We start from the raw sequence: 20,460 nt of genomic DNA on the forward strand, positions 1-20,460 counted from the left end.
CCCAAATATATATATTTTAAAAAACAAAACAAAAAACTTCCTGATTCAGTAGTTGAGGCCTACTGAATCAAATTCCTGGAATTGGGCCCTGTGAGTCTTTGTTGGTTAATATGCACACAGATGAGTGTGAAAGTGTGCACACATATGTGTGGACACATAAAGCTGGGGGAATGCTAATGATGAGCCAGGCCTGGGAACCAGAGGATAGTTATTTTTGGAGGTTCTTTCCAGCTCTAACTTTCTGATTGTCAGTAGAGAGATGGGGAGACTTGACTGAGGTCATCAAGGGAGTCAGAACTATCCCAGTGGTAATCTTTTTCCATGTGAGGAAGCTGGCCATGTACATATTTGAGACAATACAATCTCAAAAGTGTAAACAGCAGTTAAGGAGATCTTAAGGCAGAAACTTGCCTAGTGTGCATCCTAAAAAGAAAAATGTTGCCTGCATTCAAAGATGATTTGGATTCAGAAAGTAAAATGTCCTGTAGGACTGTGTTGTGCTATTAATAGCACTAGCACCTATGTTCTTTGATGAGACAGGAGGGGGAAACTGCCTGTCCCCCATTACTCCTACTAGTCATTGCCTGATGTCAAGAGTCATCACTGCACCCTCCTTTGTACTTAAGCATTGTATATTAACTGATACCCTAGTTTGAACTTTTTTAAAAAAATATATTTTTAATTGATTTTTACACAACATCTTAGTCCTCTTAATACCCCCTTTCCCATTGGCACCCTCCCATGCCCCCCCCCCTAATTTCAGGCATTCTGTCATTTACATTAAGTTTATTGAGTCAAGTTTGTGTCCTCTGGCATCCCTCAGTGTAGGTTCATTCACTGGGGTCTAGTCAGCTTATCCAGAGTCACTCTTTTAAAGAACAGCTCTTCCTCACCCAGTAGGAATCAGCTGCCCAATAGTTCTTTGGCTAAGATTGGAGCCTGCTGCCCATTTCCTAGATCTATGCTAGATTTTTGCCTGCTTGAGTTTGCATGGGTCTTATGCATTGCTGTAAATAAGTTCATATGAACAAGGTCCGAGGAGCCTGTACGACTGCTTCCATATGGTCATGCACCTCCTCCCCATTTTTTATGAGAATTGTTTCCTCTATGCGGAGCCAGGACCATCCAAGCACATTCAGGTGTTTTGTAGAGCAGTATGTGAAGACTAACCCTCTCATCCCAGCTGGAAGCGTAGAACTCCATGGAAGGACACTTGGAATTCTGTTGACCAGGAACAGACTTGAAGGCTACATCCAAAGCTCAAATCATGTGTCCTTATTTTTCATCACCTATAATCATCTAGGAGACTGTAATATGCTGAAATGATCTTCAGAGAACGGTCCTATCATGTTTTAAAACTAGTATTTCTAGTTTTAAACTTTCTTGAAAGCTCCCATAAGAATTGAAACTTAAAACATTGGTTTTCCATTTTAAGTAGGCTGTTTTTAGAGCAGTTTTAGGCTTAGCAACATCAAGCAGAACATACATGTTCCACTAATAGTTTGTAGTCATACATCCACCATTTATAGAGACGCTTCACTACCCTAGGAATCTGCTTTGTCTGTATCTTTCTTCTCTCTTAAATCCCAACAACCATCTTTTTCAGAATGTCATTTGATTAGAACCATACAATGCGTGGCCCTTTACGAGTGAATTCTTTCACTTAGCATATTAAGGCCAATCCACGTCTACTCAGGGCTTGAAAACTTTTTAATTCCAAATGAAATGATTTGTTGATTATTTTGTTACCCAATGAAAAACAACTTGGTTGTTTCCAAGTTTTGGCAGTTTATCAATAAATCTGTTCTAAACATCTGTGGGCAGAGTTTTGTATGTGTATATATTTTCGTCTCTTTTGGTTAAATATCAAGAAAGTAACCGTTAGATCGTAAAAAAAGAGAGTATCTTCAGTTTGGTAAGAAAATGTCAGACTGTCTTTTAAAGTGGTTGTATGACTAGCAGTGAATGGAAACCAGCATTTGGATGGTCTGTGTTCTAGACTTTGCTTACTGTAACAGATGCGTAGTTGGTACCTCACTATTTTTCTTATGCGGATTTTTTTGTGCTTTTTGTTTAGTTTTGTTGAGACAGGGTCTTACCATGTAGCCCTGGCTGGCCTGGAACTCACTGTGTAGACCAGGCTGACCTTGAACTTGCAGTGATCCATCTGCCTCTTAGCTACCATGCCTGACTGATTTGCATTTTTCTAAGGGCATATAATGTGGAGCATTTTTTCACATGTTCTCTTGCTGTCTGTATCCTCTTTCCTTAGGTACCTACTCACTTCTCGTGTCCATTTCTGAAGTCATGCTTGCTTTCTTGTTATTAAGTTTTAAGACTTCTTTATTTTGAATAAGTCCTTTATTACATATGTCTTTTGCAAACATTTTCTCAATCTGTGACTTGTCTTCCTAGTCTCTTGACAATAAGTCTTACTTACCAATAATTTGTTTTGTGGATCATGTCCTTGATGTTATGTATAAAAATGGCACCATTCCCCAAAGGTGTCTAATGCTTTCTCTTGTACAGGCTTTGTTCTTTTTCTTTTGAGTCTCATTCTACAGCCCAAGCTGGTCTATATATAGCTCTGGCTGACCTCAAACTTGAGATTATCCTCCTGCCTCAGTTTCTGTAGTGCTGGAATTATAAGCATGAGCCACCACACCCAGCTGAGTTACAGGGTTTTGCATTTTTAAAAATATTTTTATTTTTATTTTATGTGTATTCATGTATTGCCTGTATGTAGGTAAGAGCACCCATGTTGTGCAATGCCTGCGGAGGACAGAAGAAGAATTCAGATCCTCTGGAACTGGAGTTACAGACAGTTGTTAGCTACCATGTGGGTGCTGGTATTCAAACTTGGGTCTTCTGCAAGAACAACCGTTGAGCCATCTCTCCAGCCCCAGGGTTTTGCATTTTACGTTTGGGTTTGTGATTCATTTTATCTTTGTAACAAGTGTAGAGTCTGTGTATATATTCATATTTTTGCAGTAGATGTCCAGTTGTTCCAAGGCCACTTGTGAAAGCTTGATTTCTTTCTGTTTTTTGCTGATCCACATTTTTTTCAATTTTTCAACAGGTGTATATTTGTGTGTGTGTGTGTGTGTGTGTGTGTGTGTGTGTGTGTGTGTGTGTGTGTGTGTAGGTCATAGGACAACATGTGGAAGTTGGTTCTTTCTTCCATCATGTGGGTTCCAGCAATTGAACTCAGGTCATCGGGCTAGAGACAAGTGCATTGACCCAATGACTATCTCTAAAATACAGGTGTGTATTTTAGAACTCATCCCAGCACACTGACTGTGTTTATACCAGGCTACCTACTTCCCCCTTTTCTTCTTGATATTTCTCCATTTTTGTGGGAGAGCTTTATGTTAATTTGAAAAATTATCTTAACTATATTTTGAAAATTAGGTATTTTTCTCAATATCAAAATGATACCATTTTATTATAAAACATCTGGAAAATGCAAACAAAAACACTAGTCATCCATGCCACTTTGTACCTATGGCCATATCTTGCCATGCCAGTCACTACTGCGGTTCACAGGGATCATAGCTCAGTGAGACTGTTGATGATTTCTTTTCCCTCAGCAGTAGGCTTAGCACCTTCCAATACTATGAGAGCTAGCCAGCAGTAAGAGGCTTCCTGGTCAGTACCAACTGATACCTCCATGTCCTGTGACAGTGTGTGTGGTGTCTTCAGCAATAGGGTCTTAACCATCAAGGTCTGGTGGACAATCAAAGAGCAGTGGCAATGGATGTAAGGGCACTCTGGCTATGACATCTATCATCCCTTTGATCACCAGGGTTGATTTTGCTGATCCCCTGCTAGAACTCCCAAACAAGCTCTCAAGAGCAATGGCAATATCCTATATTGTTTGGGAGTGGGGTATCTGCCCGACACGTGTGACTAACGACTTCATGGGAGGTATCCCACACCTGGCACTGGGTTTTTTATTTGTCAATCTGTGGCTTCTGAGATGAGCATAATCATATATATATATATATATATATATATATATTAAACATTTTATATGAAAAATATGGCACTTATAAAATATTAGACTTCTATATGACTTTTCAAGCATCCTTAATGATAGTTGTCCCTCCTCCAACCTCCTTCTCTGCCCCACACTCCCACCCCTCTCCCCGCCGAAACCTCCCTCCCCATCATTTCTTTTTCCTCCTTGATGCCACCTATGTTTATTTCCTCTTCTCACCAATAGTGCTTTTTCTGGTTTCCTGCATTCTATAGACACTTTAAATTAAATACACAAATCTAAATATGCAGTGCTAGGTCCACATATTTGTGAGAACACTGATGTGTATCTTTCTTGGTTACCTCACTCAGTATAATGTTTTTCAGCACCGCTGTTGCTGCTCCTTCTTCTCTTCTTTTCTAGAACTCACTATGCAGACCAGGCTGGCCTTGACCTCACAGAGATCTAGCCTCCGCCTCCCAAGTACTAGGATTAAAGGCATGCACCACCATGTTTGGCTCATTTTTCTTCATAGCTGAATAAAATTCAATGTATATAGGTGTCACATTTTCATTATCCATTCATCAGTAGTTGATGGGCATCTAGGCTATTTCCTTGTCCTAGCTATTATGAACAGAGAAGCTATGAACATGAATGAACATGTGTCTCTGTAATAGGTATACAGTTCTTTGGGTATATTCCCAGGAATGGTATAGTTGGGCCATATGGTAGATCTAGTTCTGGTTTTCTGAGGAACGTTCACACTGATTTCCATAGTGGCTTTGCCAGTTTTCACTCCCACCAATGGTGCATTGAGGGCTCCGCATCCCCTACATCCTTGCCAGCGTTTGTTGCTTTGTTTCCTTATCTTAGCCATTCTGATTGGGGTAAGATGAAATCTCAAAGTAGTTTTAATTTTCATCTTCCTGATAACTAAGGATGGTGAACACTTTCAAAATGTTTCTTAGCCATTTGTATTTCTTCTTCTGATAACTGTTCAGTTTCATAGCCCACTTCTTTTGCAGTGCAGAACCTTTTAATTTTATGAAGTCCCACTTGCTGATTATTGATCTTATTTCCTGGTGACTGGAGACCTATTTTGAAAGTCCTGACCTGAGCCTATATCTTGATGTCTACTCCCTACTCTTTCTTCTAGAAGTTTCAATGTCAAGTTTCACATTGAAAGCTTTAATTCATTTGGGATTAATTTGTATGTAGGCTGAGAGAGAAATATCAAGCTTCATTCTTCTACTTGGAGGTACCTAGTTCTCCTGACATCATTTATTGAAGATGCTGCCTTTTCTCCAATGTGTATTTTTGGTATCTGTGTCAAAAATCAAGTAACTTCGGGTACAGGGATTTACATCTGAGGCCTCGGTTGTCCTTTTATTGTCATTGTGTCTGTTTCTGTGCCAGTACCATGCTAGTTTTACTACTGGGTTTTACTGCTGTAGTGTAACTTGAAATCAGATATGGTAATCCCGCCAGCAGTCTTTATTGTTCAAGATTGTTTTGGCTATGTGAGGTCTTTTGTGCTTCAACATGAATTTTAAGATTTATTTCAATTTCTTTGAGGAATTGTCTTAGAATTTTCATGGAGATTGTATTTTGTCTCTAGATTGCTTTTAGTAGAATGGCCATTTTCACAATATTTATCGTACCAATCCATGTACATGGGAGATCTTTCCATCTTCTGGTGTCCTCAGTTTCTTTGCTCAGTGTTTTAAAGTTTTTGTTGTGTGTAAATTTTTTTAAGGCTATTGTGAATGGCATTGTTTCCTTGATTTCTTTTTCAGCCTGTTTGTCTTTGGTGTATAGGAATGCTATTGATTTTTGGCACATTAATTTTGAAACCTGCCACTTTGCTGAAAATGTTTATCAGCTCTAGTTTTGTGGTGGAGTCTTTGGGATCGCTTATGCATGGAACGCATCATCTGTAAATAGGGATGCATTGAACCTTTTTGTCTATTGTCTTGCTACTCTAGCTAGGACTTCAAGCCCTGTACTGAATAAAAGTATCTAGTTGCTGATTTTAGTGTGACTGCTTCAAGTCTTTCTCCATTTAACATAATAGTGGCTTTTAGCTTGTCATAGATAGCTTTTATTATGTTGAGATCTGTTCCTGCCATCTCTAGTCTTTTCAGGATTTTTATCCTGAAGACATGTTGGATTCTTTTCAAAGGCCTTTGCTGCATCAATTGAAATCATCGTGTGATTTCTGTCCATGAGTCCATTTATGTGATGATTATATTTATTGATTTATATATGTTGAACCATCCCTGTGTCCCTGGAATGGAGCTAACTTGATTTTTTTTTTTTGAGGGTCTCCCTGTAGCCCCAGCTGGCCTGGAACTTGCTATGTAGACCAGGCTGGCCTCGATCTCACAGAGATCCACCTGCCTCTGTCTCCTTAGTCCTGGGGCTAAAGGCATGTGCCACAACACCTGGCAGTCAACTTGATCTTAAATAATATAGCTTTTAAAGATTTATTTTTAGTACTATTTTTAATTATGTGTGTATATGTGTTATGTGTGTGTATGTGTTATGTGTGTGTATGTGTGTGGGTATGTGCACATGAGTGCAGGTGCCCATGGAGCCAGAGGCACAGGATCTGCTTGGAGCTAGAGTTAGTAGGCAGTTGTGAGCCACCCAACACAAGTTCAGGGAACTGAATGTGGGTTTTCTGCAAGAGCATTACATACTTTTAACCACTGAACCAGCCCCTTCAGTAATATTTTAATTGGCACATATTAATTCTACATGGTACTGGGTTTCATAAGGATATTTTCATGCCAGTACATGGTGTACTCTTGAGCATGTCGTCCTTAACTCCCTGCCCTTCTCTCACCTCCAGTTAGTCTCTTTTCTTACCCTAGATGGTGTTTCTTCTTTTATGTCATATATGTATGCATGATTTTATGTATCTATATAAAATTTTTGATACACAAATGAGATGATATGGCATTTGTCTTTTGGATACTCTATTAATTTGCTTAATATTATCTCGCCTACATCCATTTTCCTGCAAACAATATGGCTTTGTTTCTCTTTATGACTGAAAAATTACATATGTGATACTTTGATCTATGTATATATTATTTAAATAAGCTAACATAGCTATCTAAAATGTTTCTGAAACCAATTTTTACTGACTTTATAGTATCTTGAATGGATGGCTTCAGAAACCTAGGTTACAGTCAGCCAATGAGTAGGTAGTTTGCAGTTTTGATAATTTTTGCTTAAATTTCTGAGATTTTTCTTGCAGAAAAAGACTAATTTTCCTTCCCCAATGGAATTTGAAAATTGAGAGGTAGAAAGTGGTCAGGCAGATAGAACCAAGAAATTGGTATTTCAAGAAGTGTGTGGTGAGAAGACGCCATACCAGGACACCCACGTATAGTATGGGGGCTTGCCTTTCTTGTAAGATGCTATCAAGGACTCAAAATCAGACAGGCAAGATGGCAAGGAATAAAAGGAAATTTATCCATTAGAATTCATTCTTCCCTGGGAGGAAGCAAGTCTAGGTGAAGAGCAAGTGGAGGCATTGCACTAACTATAACTGTCCCTTTATTTCAAAACCTGAAGCTAGGTAAAGAAACCTCCAACTCTTAATATCTTTTATAAGTAAAACAGTGGCTTGAGTGATATAAATAGGAGGCTTTTAACATTATCTTTTCAGTCTGTCTTCAGAGATAATATGTTCACTTGGTTCAACAGTAAAACTATATGACAAGGTACGTATTTGAATCATGTCTCCCTTTCCTTTGTTTTGTCCTTTAGAAAATTAATTTCATTGGTTTCTTATATGTTACATTAATAGTTCTTTCATTAAATGAAAGTTTATTTTTCTCCAGGTAATTTTTCTTTTATTTGAAAATAAGCAAATACAAATCTGTACCTTTTCTTCTAAACCCAAAGTAGCATGATTATACAACAGTAATTTCTTTTGTTTTTGACTTACACAGTTTACAAAAGAAGAGACAGATGACAACATGTTAAATCTTGTTTTTAAATCATACACCTATTAGACTGACAAAAATTCAGTCAGTATAATCTGGAAGTCTTACAGATCGCACTCTTTCCCTCTTTTTAACAACTGTTTGGTATTTTGTTGTGTGAATATAGAAGTGACTTAGTTTCCACTATGACTCCTTTGCAGCTGTTTCATTCTTCTGTTTTTGGTTTTTTTTTTTTTTTTTTTTTTTTTTTTTTTGAGGCAGGGTCCTCCTGTAGCCCCAGCTGGCCTGGAACTCACTATGTAGACCAGGTTGGCCTTGAACTCACAGAGATCCTGCCTCTGCCTCCGGAGCACTGGGACTAAAGGTGTGCGCCACCACGCCCGGCTTTCATTCTTCTATTTTTACCAGATAACACTGCAATCACGTGTTTCTGTTTAGCTCCAGAAGTGGGATTGTATAGGTCCAAGGTTAAATATGATTTTGATGGCTGTAACAAATTGCTTTGTGTATGTGATCATAACATTTTACATCTCTTATTATATTTTACTAGTGTGATCTGCCTATCTTCTGAATTTTTGTCAGTCTAATAGGCGTATGACTTAAAAACATGTTTTCATCTGTCTCTTTTTTTGTAAACTGCGTGTGTCCTTTACCGGCTTTACTATTGTTTTACAGATCTTGGAAACTGGTTTCTAGTTGTTTAATAAGATTAGTCCTTCATGATGTAAACTGTTAATTTTTGTGAACTTTTAAAAAAGCTCTTGATACATATCTGTTTCTAAAAATAGTTTTAAAACATATTTGAAGTTATATTACACACATGGTTCTTCTGCTTTTCAGTCTTATCATAAAGCAGCTTCTTTTTATTTACTTAATTTATGTATATATTTTGGTATTTTTGAGCTGGGTTCAATATGTGCCCCAGGCTTGCTTCAAAATCACTCAAACTTGGAATGATTTCTTTCTCTTTTTCTGTGTGTGTGTGTGTGTGTGTGTGTATTGGAGACAGGGTTTCACTGTATAGTTCTGGCTGGCCTGGAACTCACTGTGTAGACCAGGCTGGCCTTGAACTCACAGAGATTGTGTGCTTCTGCCTCCTGAGTGCTGGGACTAAAAGCTTGTGCCACCACACCCTTCTTATTTTTAAAATGGAGCAGAATTTTACTCCCCAGAAGGGAAGGTAGAGGGCATTGCGTCAATGGCCCTTGGCTTTAAGGAGATTGATTAATGGAGTTTCAAAGCATAAAATTTGGTATGTAGAGACCTGACTTTGTTGCTTATTATCTTATAACCTTGTACAGTCTAACCTCTGAGTAAAACATTATATAATATAGGCTCCTACAGGACATTGGTGAAGGTCAGCTCAGATAAAGTCTGTAAAAATGTTAGGCAGTTTTTCTCTGCATGTTCCATGCACCTCTGATTGTTAGCCTTCCTCTGTCTATAAACCTTCCAAAGCTGGTATCTCTAGGCTCTATGAGAATTATGCAATAAAATGGAATTTATTTAATGTGATGGAAATTCATTTAATAGCAATAGCAAACTGAATCTATATTTAGATTTAATAAATGTGAAGGATTGTTGTTTTAGGGGGAAATTTTCTCCTATCCCTGAGGAAGGCAGAGGATAGAGAAACAGAAAAATGTATTTGAATACTCAGAAGAAAGTCCAATAAATGGCAGTAAGGCCAACCTTCATATTTGAAAATTGAATCTGAATGCCTTGAATTTACTGAAGTAGTTTTCATGCAACTCACCTGGGTATTTGTCTTAAAGCAGTAATAGATTCTTTGGTCGATTAAAAATAAAACAGAGTGAGTATACCTGTTTTAGTGCCCATGTTTGTTATTTTAAGTTCTTTAAGAGATAGTATAGTCACATGGTTTAATACCTGGGGGCCACAAACTCATGGTAAGATGTTTCGAGTAGACTTGCTGTGTGTCTGACTCTGAGCTAAGTACTTTGTAGAGCACAGGGAAAGGCTCAGATGTTAAGAATATACAGTGAGAATCATTCCTTTTCTTTCTCTTCTTCAATAATCAGTTTCTATGCCAGTGGGAACTAGTGTTGCAAACTCATTGTGTATCTTTCTAGAGCCATTCAACCTTGTATAATCCAGAGACACCCCTCTCCCATTTTTTCTTTTTCTAGATTATAGCGTTTATGCTTTTATTACTTTTATTATTTTTATTTTATGTGTATGAGTGTATTGCCTGCATGCATTGCACTTGTGTTGTGCAATGCCTGTGAAGGTCAGAAGAGGGCATCAAATCTCCTGAAGCTGGAGATTGGGACAGTTGTTAGCTGCCATGTGGGTACTGGGAACCGAACCCAGGTCTTCTGCAAGAGCAGCCAGTGCTCTTAACCACTGATCCATCTCTCTAGCCCATTTATTCTTTATTTGTTTTTTTTCAGTGCTGAGATTTGAACTATGTCCTCATGCATGCTGAGCAGCATGCTTATCACTGTGCTATACCCCCAGCTTGCACTCTTTTTTTTCCAGTTAAAATGATGTCTTTGAACTTATTACAGTACATTTATTAAGTCATTTTTCATTCTATGTTATATCTGCATAATTCTGCATTATGTGGACATGTCGTAATTTGTTTAACCACCCAGTGTTGACAGTTTGCTTCCAGCCCTTTGCTCTTCTAAGTAGAACTACAATAAGCACTTTCTGGGTATAATTGTTTTGCAAGTTTATCCATGGGACTCTACAAGAAGTGGGGTTTGGGGATCAAGGGTATGTACCATGTCTTTTAGTTGATAATAGTTTATAAGCAATGATAGGTGACAATTGTTTATGGTTCTGCCACTTGCAATGAAAAACCTTACACAGAAAATCATGCTTTTGACCTCTGGAAACTTCTAGGAAAATGGAAATATTAGTTGATCTGTGTATAATTTAGTTGAATCTGGAATTAATATGTAAAGCAGTATCTTGAGTATTTATTTTGAGATTCACTCATCTGTGACTGGTGTGCAGTGTTCCTGGAGATGGAGGATGGGGACCGTGCCATCTGGAAAAGATAGGAAGTCATGACACAGGGTTGCTTGTAGCAGACTATGTGTTTTACTAAGCCAGGAATCTCTTAATGAGTCTTGACTGCTTTGGTTATGCTGGCGAGGTATGAAGAAATTCTCTCACGAGTACTGAATTAATGTACATGTGGAGATGAACAGCAAAGCCCCCCCCCTTTGTCAGTTTGTCTTTTAAAATACTTAAAAAAATCTTCTATGTATATGAGTGTTTTGCCTACACGTATGTAAATGTACTACTTGCATAGAATCCCTCAGAATTGGAGTTATGGACAGTTGTAGCTGCCATGTAGATACTGGGAACTGAATCAAGGTCCTCTGCAAGAACAGGCATTGCTTTTAACTGCCAAGCCATCTCTCCAGCCCCTTCTGCTTGTCTTTTTAAAATGCAGGTAATGTTTGTTTGTGATATCAGGGATTGAACAGACAGGTCCCTTACCACTTAGCTACACCTCTAGTGCAACGTCAGGTAATTTCTAACATGTGCATATCACAAAAGAGTGATTGATGCTAACTTAAACTGTTTTAGGAAAATTGGACTGTATTTACAGATGATGTGGAATTTTAAAGAGGGAAAAGGGAAGAAACTATTCATGATACCAAAACCAAAATCTAGAAAATTATTTAGAGGTATAATGTTGATTGCATGGGGTGACCTGTTCATTCAGTGTCCCTCCTACCTCAGTAAGGCTTGTGATTTTTCTCCGTAATCTTTTAGTAGCTTTTGAAAGTTCTGCTGATTGGAGGAGCTGGGGCTTAGTAAAGTGCCTGCCATGCAGGCCCGAGGATCTGGTTCGGATCTTCCAGCACTCATGTAAAAGGTCAGGCATGCTGGTGAGCACCTGATATCAATCCAATTGCTAGGGAAGCAGCAGTAGCAGCATCCCTGAAGCTCATTGGTTGGCTAGTATTGCTGAGTTGATGAGGTCCAGATTCAGCAAGAGACTGTCTCAAAAAATGAGATGGGAGCTGGGTGGTAGCATTCATCTTTAATCCTAGCACTTGGGAGTCAGAAGCAGGTGTATCTCTGTGAGCTCAAGGACAGCCTGGTAAGGACTCTAACATATCTTTTGGGGAGGCACAATTCTAGGTATCACGTATGGTTTTAATCATAACGCATGGTTATATCTTTATTTGGTGTGACTTTCATTTTTATTGATTTTTGAGATAGAGAGCCTTATTCTATAGCCCATGCTGGCCTTGAATTTTTCTGCCTCAGCCTCCCCAGTGTCTGGAGTTATAGGTACATATATACTTTAAAGAGATGTCTGTACCCCAAATCCTTTGAGTTATTACTTGTTACCATTCAGGGGAGTAATTTGGGCTTTGTTTACATGTGTTATACTCTTGATGTGTAGTTATAGAAATAAGTCTTGGTGCCAGAAGTCACACAGTAAGTAATATATTGTCTCCTGATGCTAGATGCTGTATTCTTCCTTATTCTTGATCAAGTAAAGAATGAGTTAGTTCTGATTAGAATGTTTTTCTCTGAAATGTTTGGATGTTTTAAGACAAAAGCCAAGGGCTGGAGTGGGGGGGCGTGTATCTGTGTTCATATATGTGTATGTGTGCACACATGTGTGGTGCCATTGTGTGACATCAAGTGCCTTCTTGTATTGCTTTCTACTGTAAGTATTGAGGCAGGGTCCCTCACTTGAACCCAGAGCTCACTGACTCAGCTAGTCTGTTGCTCTGGGGATCCCGTTTCTACCTCTTGAGCACTGGGATTCCAGGCAGGCCACTGTACCTCCCTGGCATGTATATTGGTGCGGGGAATCTAAACTTCAGTCCTCATGCTTGTGTGGCGAGCACTTTACCCACTGACACATGTCCCCAACCCCTCAGGGCTTATTTCTCATGCCCCTTTGAATCTTACAGCATTGCCCCCAGTCAAGGACTGGGAATGTCACTTGGCTCTCATAGGAAGTCTATAATGAGTGTTGGATGTAGCCAGTGAATGTGAATGAGAATATATTTGGCAAGTGGTTACTATTAACTCAAGTTCTATGTATTGGGAATGTTAGGGAAAGAAGCCAGTAGTGATTATGTCCTTGCCTGAATTATCTCTCCCTACGAGTGCTGCTCAGGAGACTTTCCCAAGATTGGGAGGAGGCAGAGCTCAGATTGGATCCCCAGGCCCATCTCATTCTAGAACATCCCTTTTTCTTGTTATTATTCTCTTTCTTCTACCAAACTACTCAACTGTTGTTTCCTCTAGTGATATTCCAGAGAGGAAGTGTCTAAATGACGATTGTATGTTAAACCAAAATATGATTCAGATAAAAGAATAGAGGTTTTCTCATTTTTATGAAATACATTTAAGGTATTTGGGTAAAAAGTGTTGGACATTCTTACATACATACAAACTTTTCCCTTCCTCGTCTATTACCCCCTTCCCCCTCATTTTGAAGCAGTCCAGCCAGACCTAGAAATCAAGATGGGGCCTAGTCTGGCCGCAAACTTGTAATCCTCCTGCCTCTCAAGTGCTAAGATTATAGTTGTATACCACCACACCATCTCCTATTTTTCTTAATTGAAAAAGAGTATAACATAATTATCAGAATGTTCTGGTCATTATTGAATCTTCTAGAGATACTGTCTTTGACTTAACTGAAATTTAAAACTGATATTCCTCAAGGATTGAACAACTTGCTTTGTAATTGTAAAGTTTCTTCAGCAAAATGTAATTATGGGACAAATACAAACTTCAGAAGATACTATAAGATGATTTTTAGAAAGATGATTAAATCTTTTTTGATTTTTTTTCACTTGTAATAACTTTACCCTGTGTACTGCTCATTTGTTTTGCAGTGCTGGGGATGGAACACAGGGCATTTGCATAGCCAAGTACCCTGCTACTGAGTTGCGCTTCAGCCTGTGTTTGGTGCTTTAACACATCATTTCAGAGAGAGTTTTAACGGCTTATATAATTTTAAAATTTGGTGGCTTGGGTTGTATTCATCAGACTACTTTGGTTTTGGCAGAAAATGAACTCCAGGAATAGTGCTTCACAGAAACAGCTGCTCCCCAGTGCCAGTCCAGTGCTCCTGGCTTTCCTCCATGTCGACTTCATTCCACCACTTAGCACATGGTGCTCACTAGCTACCACAACTCCGGGCCTACCATGTGGGCTCTGCACCTAAGTAACAGGGCCGGCTCCCACCTGCCCAGCTTGGGGTCCTGTGGCCTATCTCCTTGGTCAGACCTGGAACAAGGACAGCTTCTGGACCAACAGTAGAGGAAAAACAGTTTCCAAAATAAATTTGTCACAGGGTTATTAAAATTAGAGGGGAAAGGATTCTGGACATGACTTAGAACACAAGTTAATTGAATGAAGGTACAACCAGAACTTTCTATTTTTTATTGCTGGGATCAAAAAGAACAAATCTGCTACTCTAAAAAACATGCTCAGTATTAGTTGTCAGTGACTGAAAAGGGAAGGGCCCAAAATGCACAGCTTGTGCCTTAGTACCAGACACTGTTGATTTCTCACAAACTGTGTAGCCTCCTCCGTCTTCCGAGGTAATGATTACCATTTTGTAGCACTTCTGTGTTTCAGTTTTGGGTGAAGTACTTTGCATATGTTATTTAATCGACATAGAAGCTTGTGAGGTCAGCATTCCTATATTTCATGGCAAAATGGAGGGAGCGAACTTTGGGATTTGAATCCAGCTGTGTCTGACTCTACTTCTGTTATACAGTCCGCTACTTTGACAGTTTTCATCCATTACTCCTCTGTCCACCTGCCCATTTGTCTCACCTGTGCTTTAAGAGTCCTGCCTGTGTCCTGTAGCTATGTCTGCCTAAGCGGTTGGCACCCCTTCTGCCTCAGGCACGTCTTCTAGAATCTGTCATGATCTGTCTCTTGCCCGCCTTTGTTGCTTGTCCCTACAGCCTGCAGCAGGCACTGTGAGGGCTGGCCTTCCGAGTTCCAGACTTCATCTGTCTCACCTCTGCTTTCCTTAAGGCCCTCAGACTGTCTGATCTCTTATCAACCATCTGCCTCCCAAGCTGTCCGTCTGTGTTCAGAGCTCATCTTGCCTGGTCTGCCTTCAGCTCACCTCCCAGGCAGCTCTCAGGCTTTTCCTCTCTCCAGTTCCTGTGTGTAAAAGTGTGCTGCACTCTTACTGCTCTGTGGTCTTTATTCACGTTAACTGTTTCTTCAGCTCTGCATTCAAATGTTTTAAGGCCTCAGCAACTTCCCTGCCTCTAAAATATCTCTCTCCTCTCTCTCTCTCTCTCTCTCTCTCTCTCTCTCTCTCTCGGTAGGGGGTTTAATTATTCTTTTAAAGTGCAAGAGAAGGTGTAGCCTAGCTGGCTCGAACTGGTGATCTTCCTCCTTCTGCCGCTTCAGCATATCCTACCAGAGGGCACCACAACTGGCATAAATCTTTCCTTTTTTTTTAGACAAAGCCTTGCTATGTTAACACAGGCTGGTCTAGAACTCCAACAGTCCTCCATCAGACTGTTGATTGAAGTTTCAACAGTTTACAGTTATAATTTATAAGTAACTTTTAGCTTAATATTCCCCACTTGAACTCCATGAGGGCAGGGACCCAGTCAATTTGATTAATTATCTGTTCTCTAACACACACGACATAGCCTGGAAGACAGTACAAACTCAAAAGTGTTGAATGAATCAATAACAATGTACCCAGAACACACTCTAAATAGTTCCTTTTGCTGTGGTTGCCTCTCTCATATAATTTATTACTTGAATATAAACCTACATTTTCTTTCCCACAATAGTTTTTGATTTGCTTGGGAACAAACTGCTTCCTTTGTTGCTAACCATTGTCATTAGCAGTTCAGATGCATACAATGATGTACTTGGTTTTCAAAGCTTCCATATCAGAGCCAGAGGTCCTAGGAGAAAGTAATAACCCTTAGGATATGTGACTCCTGCCAGTTTGAACTAAGAGGGGTGGCTGGGTTCCCATTGCTGGTCATACAGAAGTTTAGCACTCCTTTAACTCTGGTGCTCTCCCCAGAACCCAGACACCCAAATTTAGCCCTCCCTGTGTGTCCTTGCAGTTTCTGGCTGCCACCCGTGCCCAAACTGGCTTTGGAAGGCAAAGCTTTCTCTCTGGTGATTTATTATTTAGTGCAGTCTTCCGTCCTCTGACATGAGAATAGGCAATATTTGCGTGGCCACTTTCTGACATGCACGCAGGCACTTAGCTGGAAAATGTATTTGCCCATGATCACCCTAAGCATTGCAGGTACTCTAACTTCTTTCTCTCATTTGAATCTACAGTTGGTCATGTTCGGAATTTGACCTGAGTGACATTCGCCTGATTGTTTACCAGGACTGTGAGAGGAGAGGCAGACAAGTCATGTTTGATTCCAGAGCTGTTCAAAAGATGGAAGAGGTGGCAGCTCAGGTATGAAATGCTGATTTACCTTAAAGCACCTCTTGAGTCAGGTACCACACTGAACTGTATTGCCCAGTGCCACCAATGATTTAGAAGAAACATAAGCAAAGCCCTCGCCCCAATAGGTATGTGCATGCCTGTGAACACAGGTGACACTGTTAACAGGCAGTCACAGCAGGCCAACAGTGGACCATGGGCATTGGGAAAGGTACATTTGATGGTGATTTTGATTCTAAGTATACACATCGAATATAGTAAGAACCCCCCCCCCCCCCCGTTTTGTAAGGAGGGGAGTGGTGAGGATGGAAGTGGGAGTTAAGAGCGATGGGTAGAGGGAAAACATGGAAAAGACTTTGAACCAGATCAGGAAAGGTAAAAATAATGTGAAAAGGGTCTGGTCCTCCCTGGGTCTTTTTGGATATGCCCAGGGTACCTCTAACCTTTCACCACCACCAGACCTTTCATTTCAGTATTTGTTCTGATGCTTACAATTTGCATGAAGTCCATTTGTATTTATACTCTTTCCGTGTTGCTCCCCATACTGACCAAATTCTGGCAATCTGTAGAATGTATGGTTAAGTAATGAACAGTTATAACATAGCCTTTGTCTCTTCAGGGCCAAGCAGCTCTTTTTCACTTTAAAATTTTTTTGTTGTTATTATTGTGTGTATATGGGGCTGGGTGTTGTATGCGCCACGGCATACATGTGGTGGTCAGACAACAACTTTGTAGAGTTGCTCAGTCCTTTCATCAGCATGGTTCCAGAGATGGAACTCAGTCACCAGGCTTTGTGCAGCAAGCATCTTTACCTACTGAGCCATCTCGCTGGCCCCTGTTTTCCAGCTTCTGATAAGAATCATTTTTGCAGGAAGGAAATGTTTGGTTGGAGGCAGCTGAGCAGGGTGGACTCCACAGCCCTCACACTGGCATTTTGCCAGGCAGCTAATCATTACAGTAGTGGCTGGGCTTGTCAGGTGGGTGGAGAGTGCTGAGAAATTTCTCAGGTGGTTTACATGCTTAAATGGTAGATTGGGATCACAGGCTTAGGTGAGCCAGCCCTTGACCCTTTATTTGCTAGACAGAAGATGGCTCTATCCGTCTGTTTCCTGAATGCTTCAGATGGTTCAGTTGAGCACCCTCATCCTGTCACTCAAGCTAATGATGGTGGTGAAAAGTAGAAATGAAATGGTTTTCACAAGGAACTGGTGTTGTCAGTGTATCTGAGCAGTGATAACTTTAGAATCTGGGACATAGGCTTTCTTAGAAGAACTCATTTAATTAAAAAAAGCAGCTTAGGTTCGGGGACTTTGTAACTTGCTAAAGACTGGAAAAGAATCCAGTCCGTATGCTGCTCACTGTACCAAGTGCTGTCTCCAGTTAGAGACTTTGATATGCTGTACTTGAGCCAGAGGGTCTGTTGGCCTCTTAGCAGGTGGGACTTCCTGTCAGCCACTTTCAGCCCTCTGAGGGACTAGGTTTCTGGCTTAAGTGGTATTAAGTAACAGCTGGAGCTGAAGAGGGTGTTGAGGGCATGCTGGATGCTCAGGATTAACCCAGTACAACTTGGACTTCCATCATTGCTGGAGTGACTGCTGTGGACCTGCACATTTTGATTTTCCTGATGTTTTTTTCCTCTTCACCCACTCTTCAGAAATCCCATCCTCTTGATAAGCACAAAGCATCATGATTTGAATCAGCACATGACTGCAAGCATGTGCATTAGATCATCAGTGTGACGGTCACATTGAAGATTAGATAAGCTTGCTGTTGCATTCATAGTTTTTGAAGCAAAAGCTAAATAAGGAAGGGAAACGCAGGGTGGAAACCGTTTCTCAGGAAGGCTACAGGGTGCTTCTATAGGCATGTCCTATTCTTGTGAATGAGGGTATCTTTATACCTTTATGTCACTGTCATAAAAAGTAGCATTGAACACTTCAGCAAATATATAGTAAACAATCTTCTGTTACCTCTAACCTTTAAAGATCATATTCCCGTCACATGCTCTGAAGTTCACAGTAGCTCCTGTTTCATGGTTCAGGATTCCAGTCTCGTGGTTTTCTTTCCTATCGTATTTAAAGGAGTGCTAGGAGAAGTATTAAAAACACAAGCCCTGCCTGTCTCGATTAATAACTTTATTTTCTTAGTTCTATTTGCTTGGTAAAAATTTAAATTTTAATTGTCATTTTTCACCTCATTAGTTTCCTAGATTATGACTACATAGTACTAAAATCTTCTAAAGCACCTAAACAGGAACCAGTTCTTGTTTACGATTTTATAGCATGAATTTAAATGTGAAAACTAACAGCTTTTATTTATCTGTCTGGGCTGGAGACATGGCTCAGTGGTTAAGAGTACTGGCTGTCTTGCAGAGGACCGGGGTTTCATTCCCAGCACCCATATGGCAACTAACAACCATTTGTAACTCTAGTTCCAGGGGAATCTGATGCCCTCTGCTGACCTCCGTGGGCATTGTGTATAACATGGGTGCACTTACATACATGCAGGCAATGCACTCATAAGCATAAATAAAAATAACAAAATATATTTTTTTATAAAAGCTATCACCAGGCATGGTGGTGCATGCCTTAAATCCCAGCACTTGGGAGGCAAAGGAGGGTAGATTCCTGTGAGATCAAGGCCAGCCTGGTGTCCATAGTGAGTTCCAGTCCAGCTATGGCTACAGGGAGACCCTATCTGAAAAAAGGACCCCCCCCAAATAAAAAATAAAAAGCTATTTACCATCTGTATCTCTCTTTCTGTCTATCTGTCAATCATCTGTCTATCCATCCACCTAGCCCACTATTTCTGCTTAGTACTCTTCTTCAGCAGGCTTCCTTCCCAAATATTGTAGACTCCCAGGAACCATATTTTTGTCATTATGAAGAAATTTTTTTTAAACTTCTGTTTTTTAATGTAATTCAGGCACCAGGGAGTTTTGCTAATCCCCAATCAAGAGCATGTTGATGACACCTGATGCATTTGATGAAACCTGATGCATTTGATGATCCTTTACCTTGCCTGCCTGTCTTAACCCAGAAAGCAGAGGATGTCCCTGTTAAAATGTCAGCCAGGTGCTGTCAGGGAAGCAGCAATGTCAGCAGCAGCAGCAGCAGCAGCAGCAGTAGCAGCAGCAGGAGCAGCAGCAGCAGCAGCAGCAGCAGGAGCAGCAGCAGCAGCAGCATCTCTTGCCATAGTTCTGGAGGATCTTTACAACATGCTAAGGAGCAGCTTCCAAAGTACCAGGTAAGACAGGTTGTCTCTAGGAACACCCATGAGGCCCAAGTAACTGACAAGTGTGAGGGCAGGGCTTTTCGAGAGAATTACTTTGGGGTGTTTTGTTTTGTTTTGTTTTGTCTTTTTGAGACAGGGTCTGGCTGTAGCACCAACTAGCCTGGCATTGGCTGTATAGACTAGGCTGGCCTCAATCTCATAGAGATCTGCCTGCCTCTGCCTGCTGGGATCAAAGGTATACACCACCACTCCTGGCTTGCTTTTTTTTAAGCCCAGGCTGACCTCCAACTGGCTGCGTAGCTGCAGATGACCTTGGATTCCTGATCCTCTTGTCTTCACCTACCAAGTGCTAGGATTACAGGTGTGTATCACCACACCTAGCTTGTTTTGGTTTTTGAGGCAGTTTCACCCTGTAGCCTAGGAAGGCCTGGAACTCTGTGTTACCCATGTTGGCCTCAAATCTTCCTCTTGTCCTTCCTAGTTCTAGGATAACAAGCATGTGCCACAATGCCCAGCTCTCAGTGTTTTCTCTTTTTAAAACCTGTACAGAATCTTATCTCCACTGGTAAAACAAAGTCATGGTGATTACCAGCAGTCACAGATATATAAAACTTGAATTTCAAGACTTGTGTGGTAGACACATTTGCCCATATTGTACAATGCTCCCAGCTAGTTGAGAATTCTAGTTGGCACATGGTCCTTGTACCAAGAAAAAGCAGATTATGAAACAGGAGGTAGGTGGAATTTATTAGTAGAAAATATGAGAATCAGTTGGTTTCTGTCTGCATGCAGTGGGGAGCAGTTGATATGAGTTGTAACCAGAGAGGAATCGAGGAGAGAGAGAGAGAGAGAGAGAGAGAGAGAGAGAGAGAGAGAGA

The 20,460-nt window shown here is 40.4% G+C and overlaps 1 protein-coding gene across 7 annotated transcripts in view; it reads left to right on the top strand.

Annotated features, from left to right (window-relative positions):
* Fnip2 (folliculin interacting protein 2) overlaps positions 1 to 20,460 on the top strand; it is a 151,984-nt gene that overhangs the window by 50,046 nt on the left and 81,478 nt on the right. For 6 of the 7 annotated variants that reach the window (XM_017803532.2, XM_008854326.3, XM_029556733.1 and 3 more), the window contains 2 exons: positions 16,234 to 16,360; positions 19,388 to 19,594. In XM_017803532.2, the coding sequence (XP_017659021.1) occupies positions 16,234 to 16,360; positions 19,388 to 19,594 (334 nt within the window). The remainder of the gene's footprint in view (positions 1 to 16,233; positions 16,361 to 19,387; positions 19,595 to 20,460) is intronic. The other variant, XM_029556732.1, reaches the window with a different exon arrangement.

Source organism: Nannospalax galili, unplaced genomic scaffold, assembly GCF_000622305.1.
Source record: "Nannospalax galili isolate Female #2095 unplaced genomic scaffold, S.galili_v1.0 scaffold305, whole genome shotgun sequence".
Taxonomy (NCBI): domain Eukaryota; kingdom Metazoa; phylum Chordata; class Mammalia; order Rodentia; family Spalacidae; genus Nannospalax; species Nannospalax galili.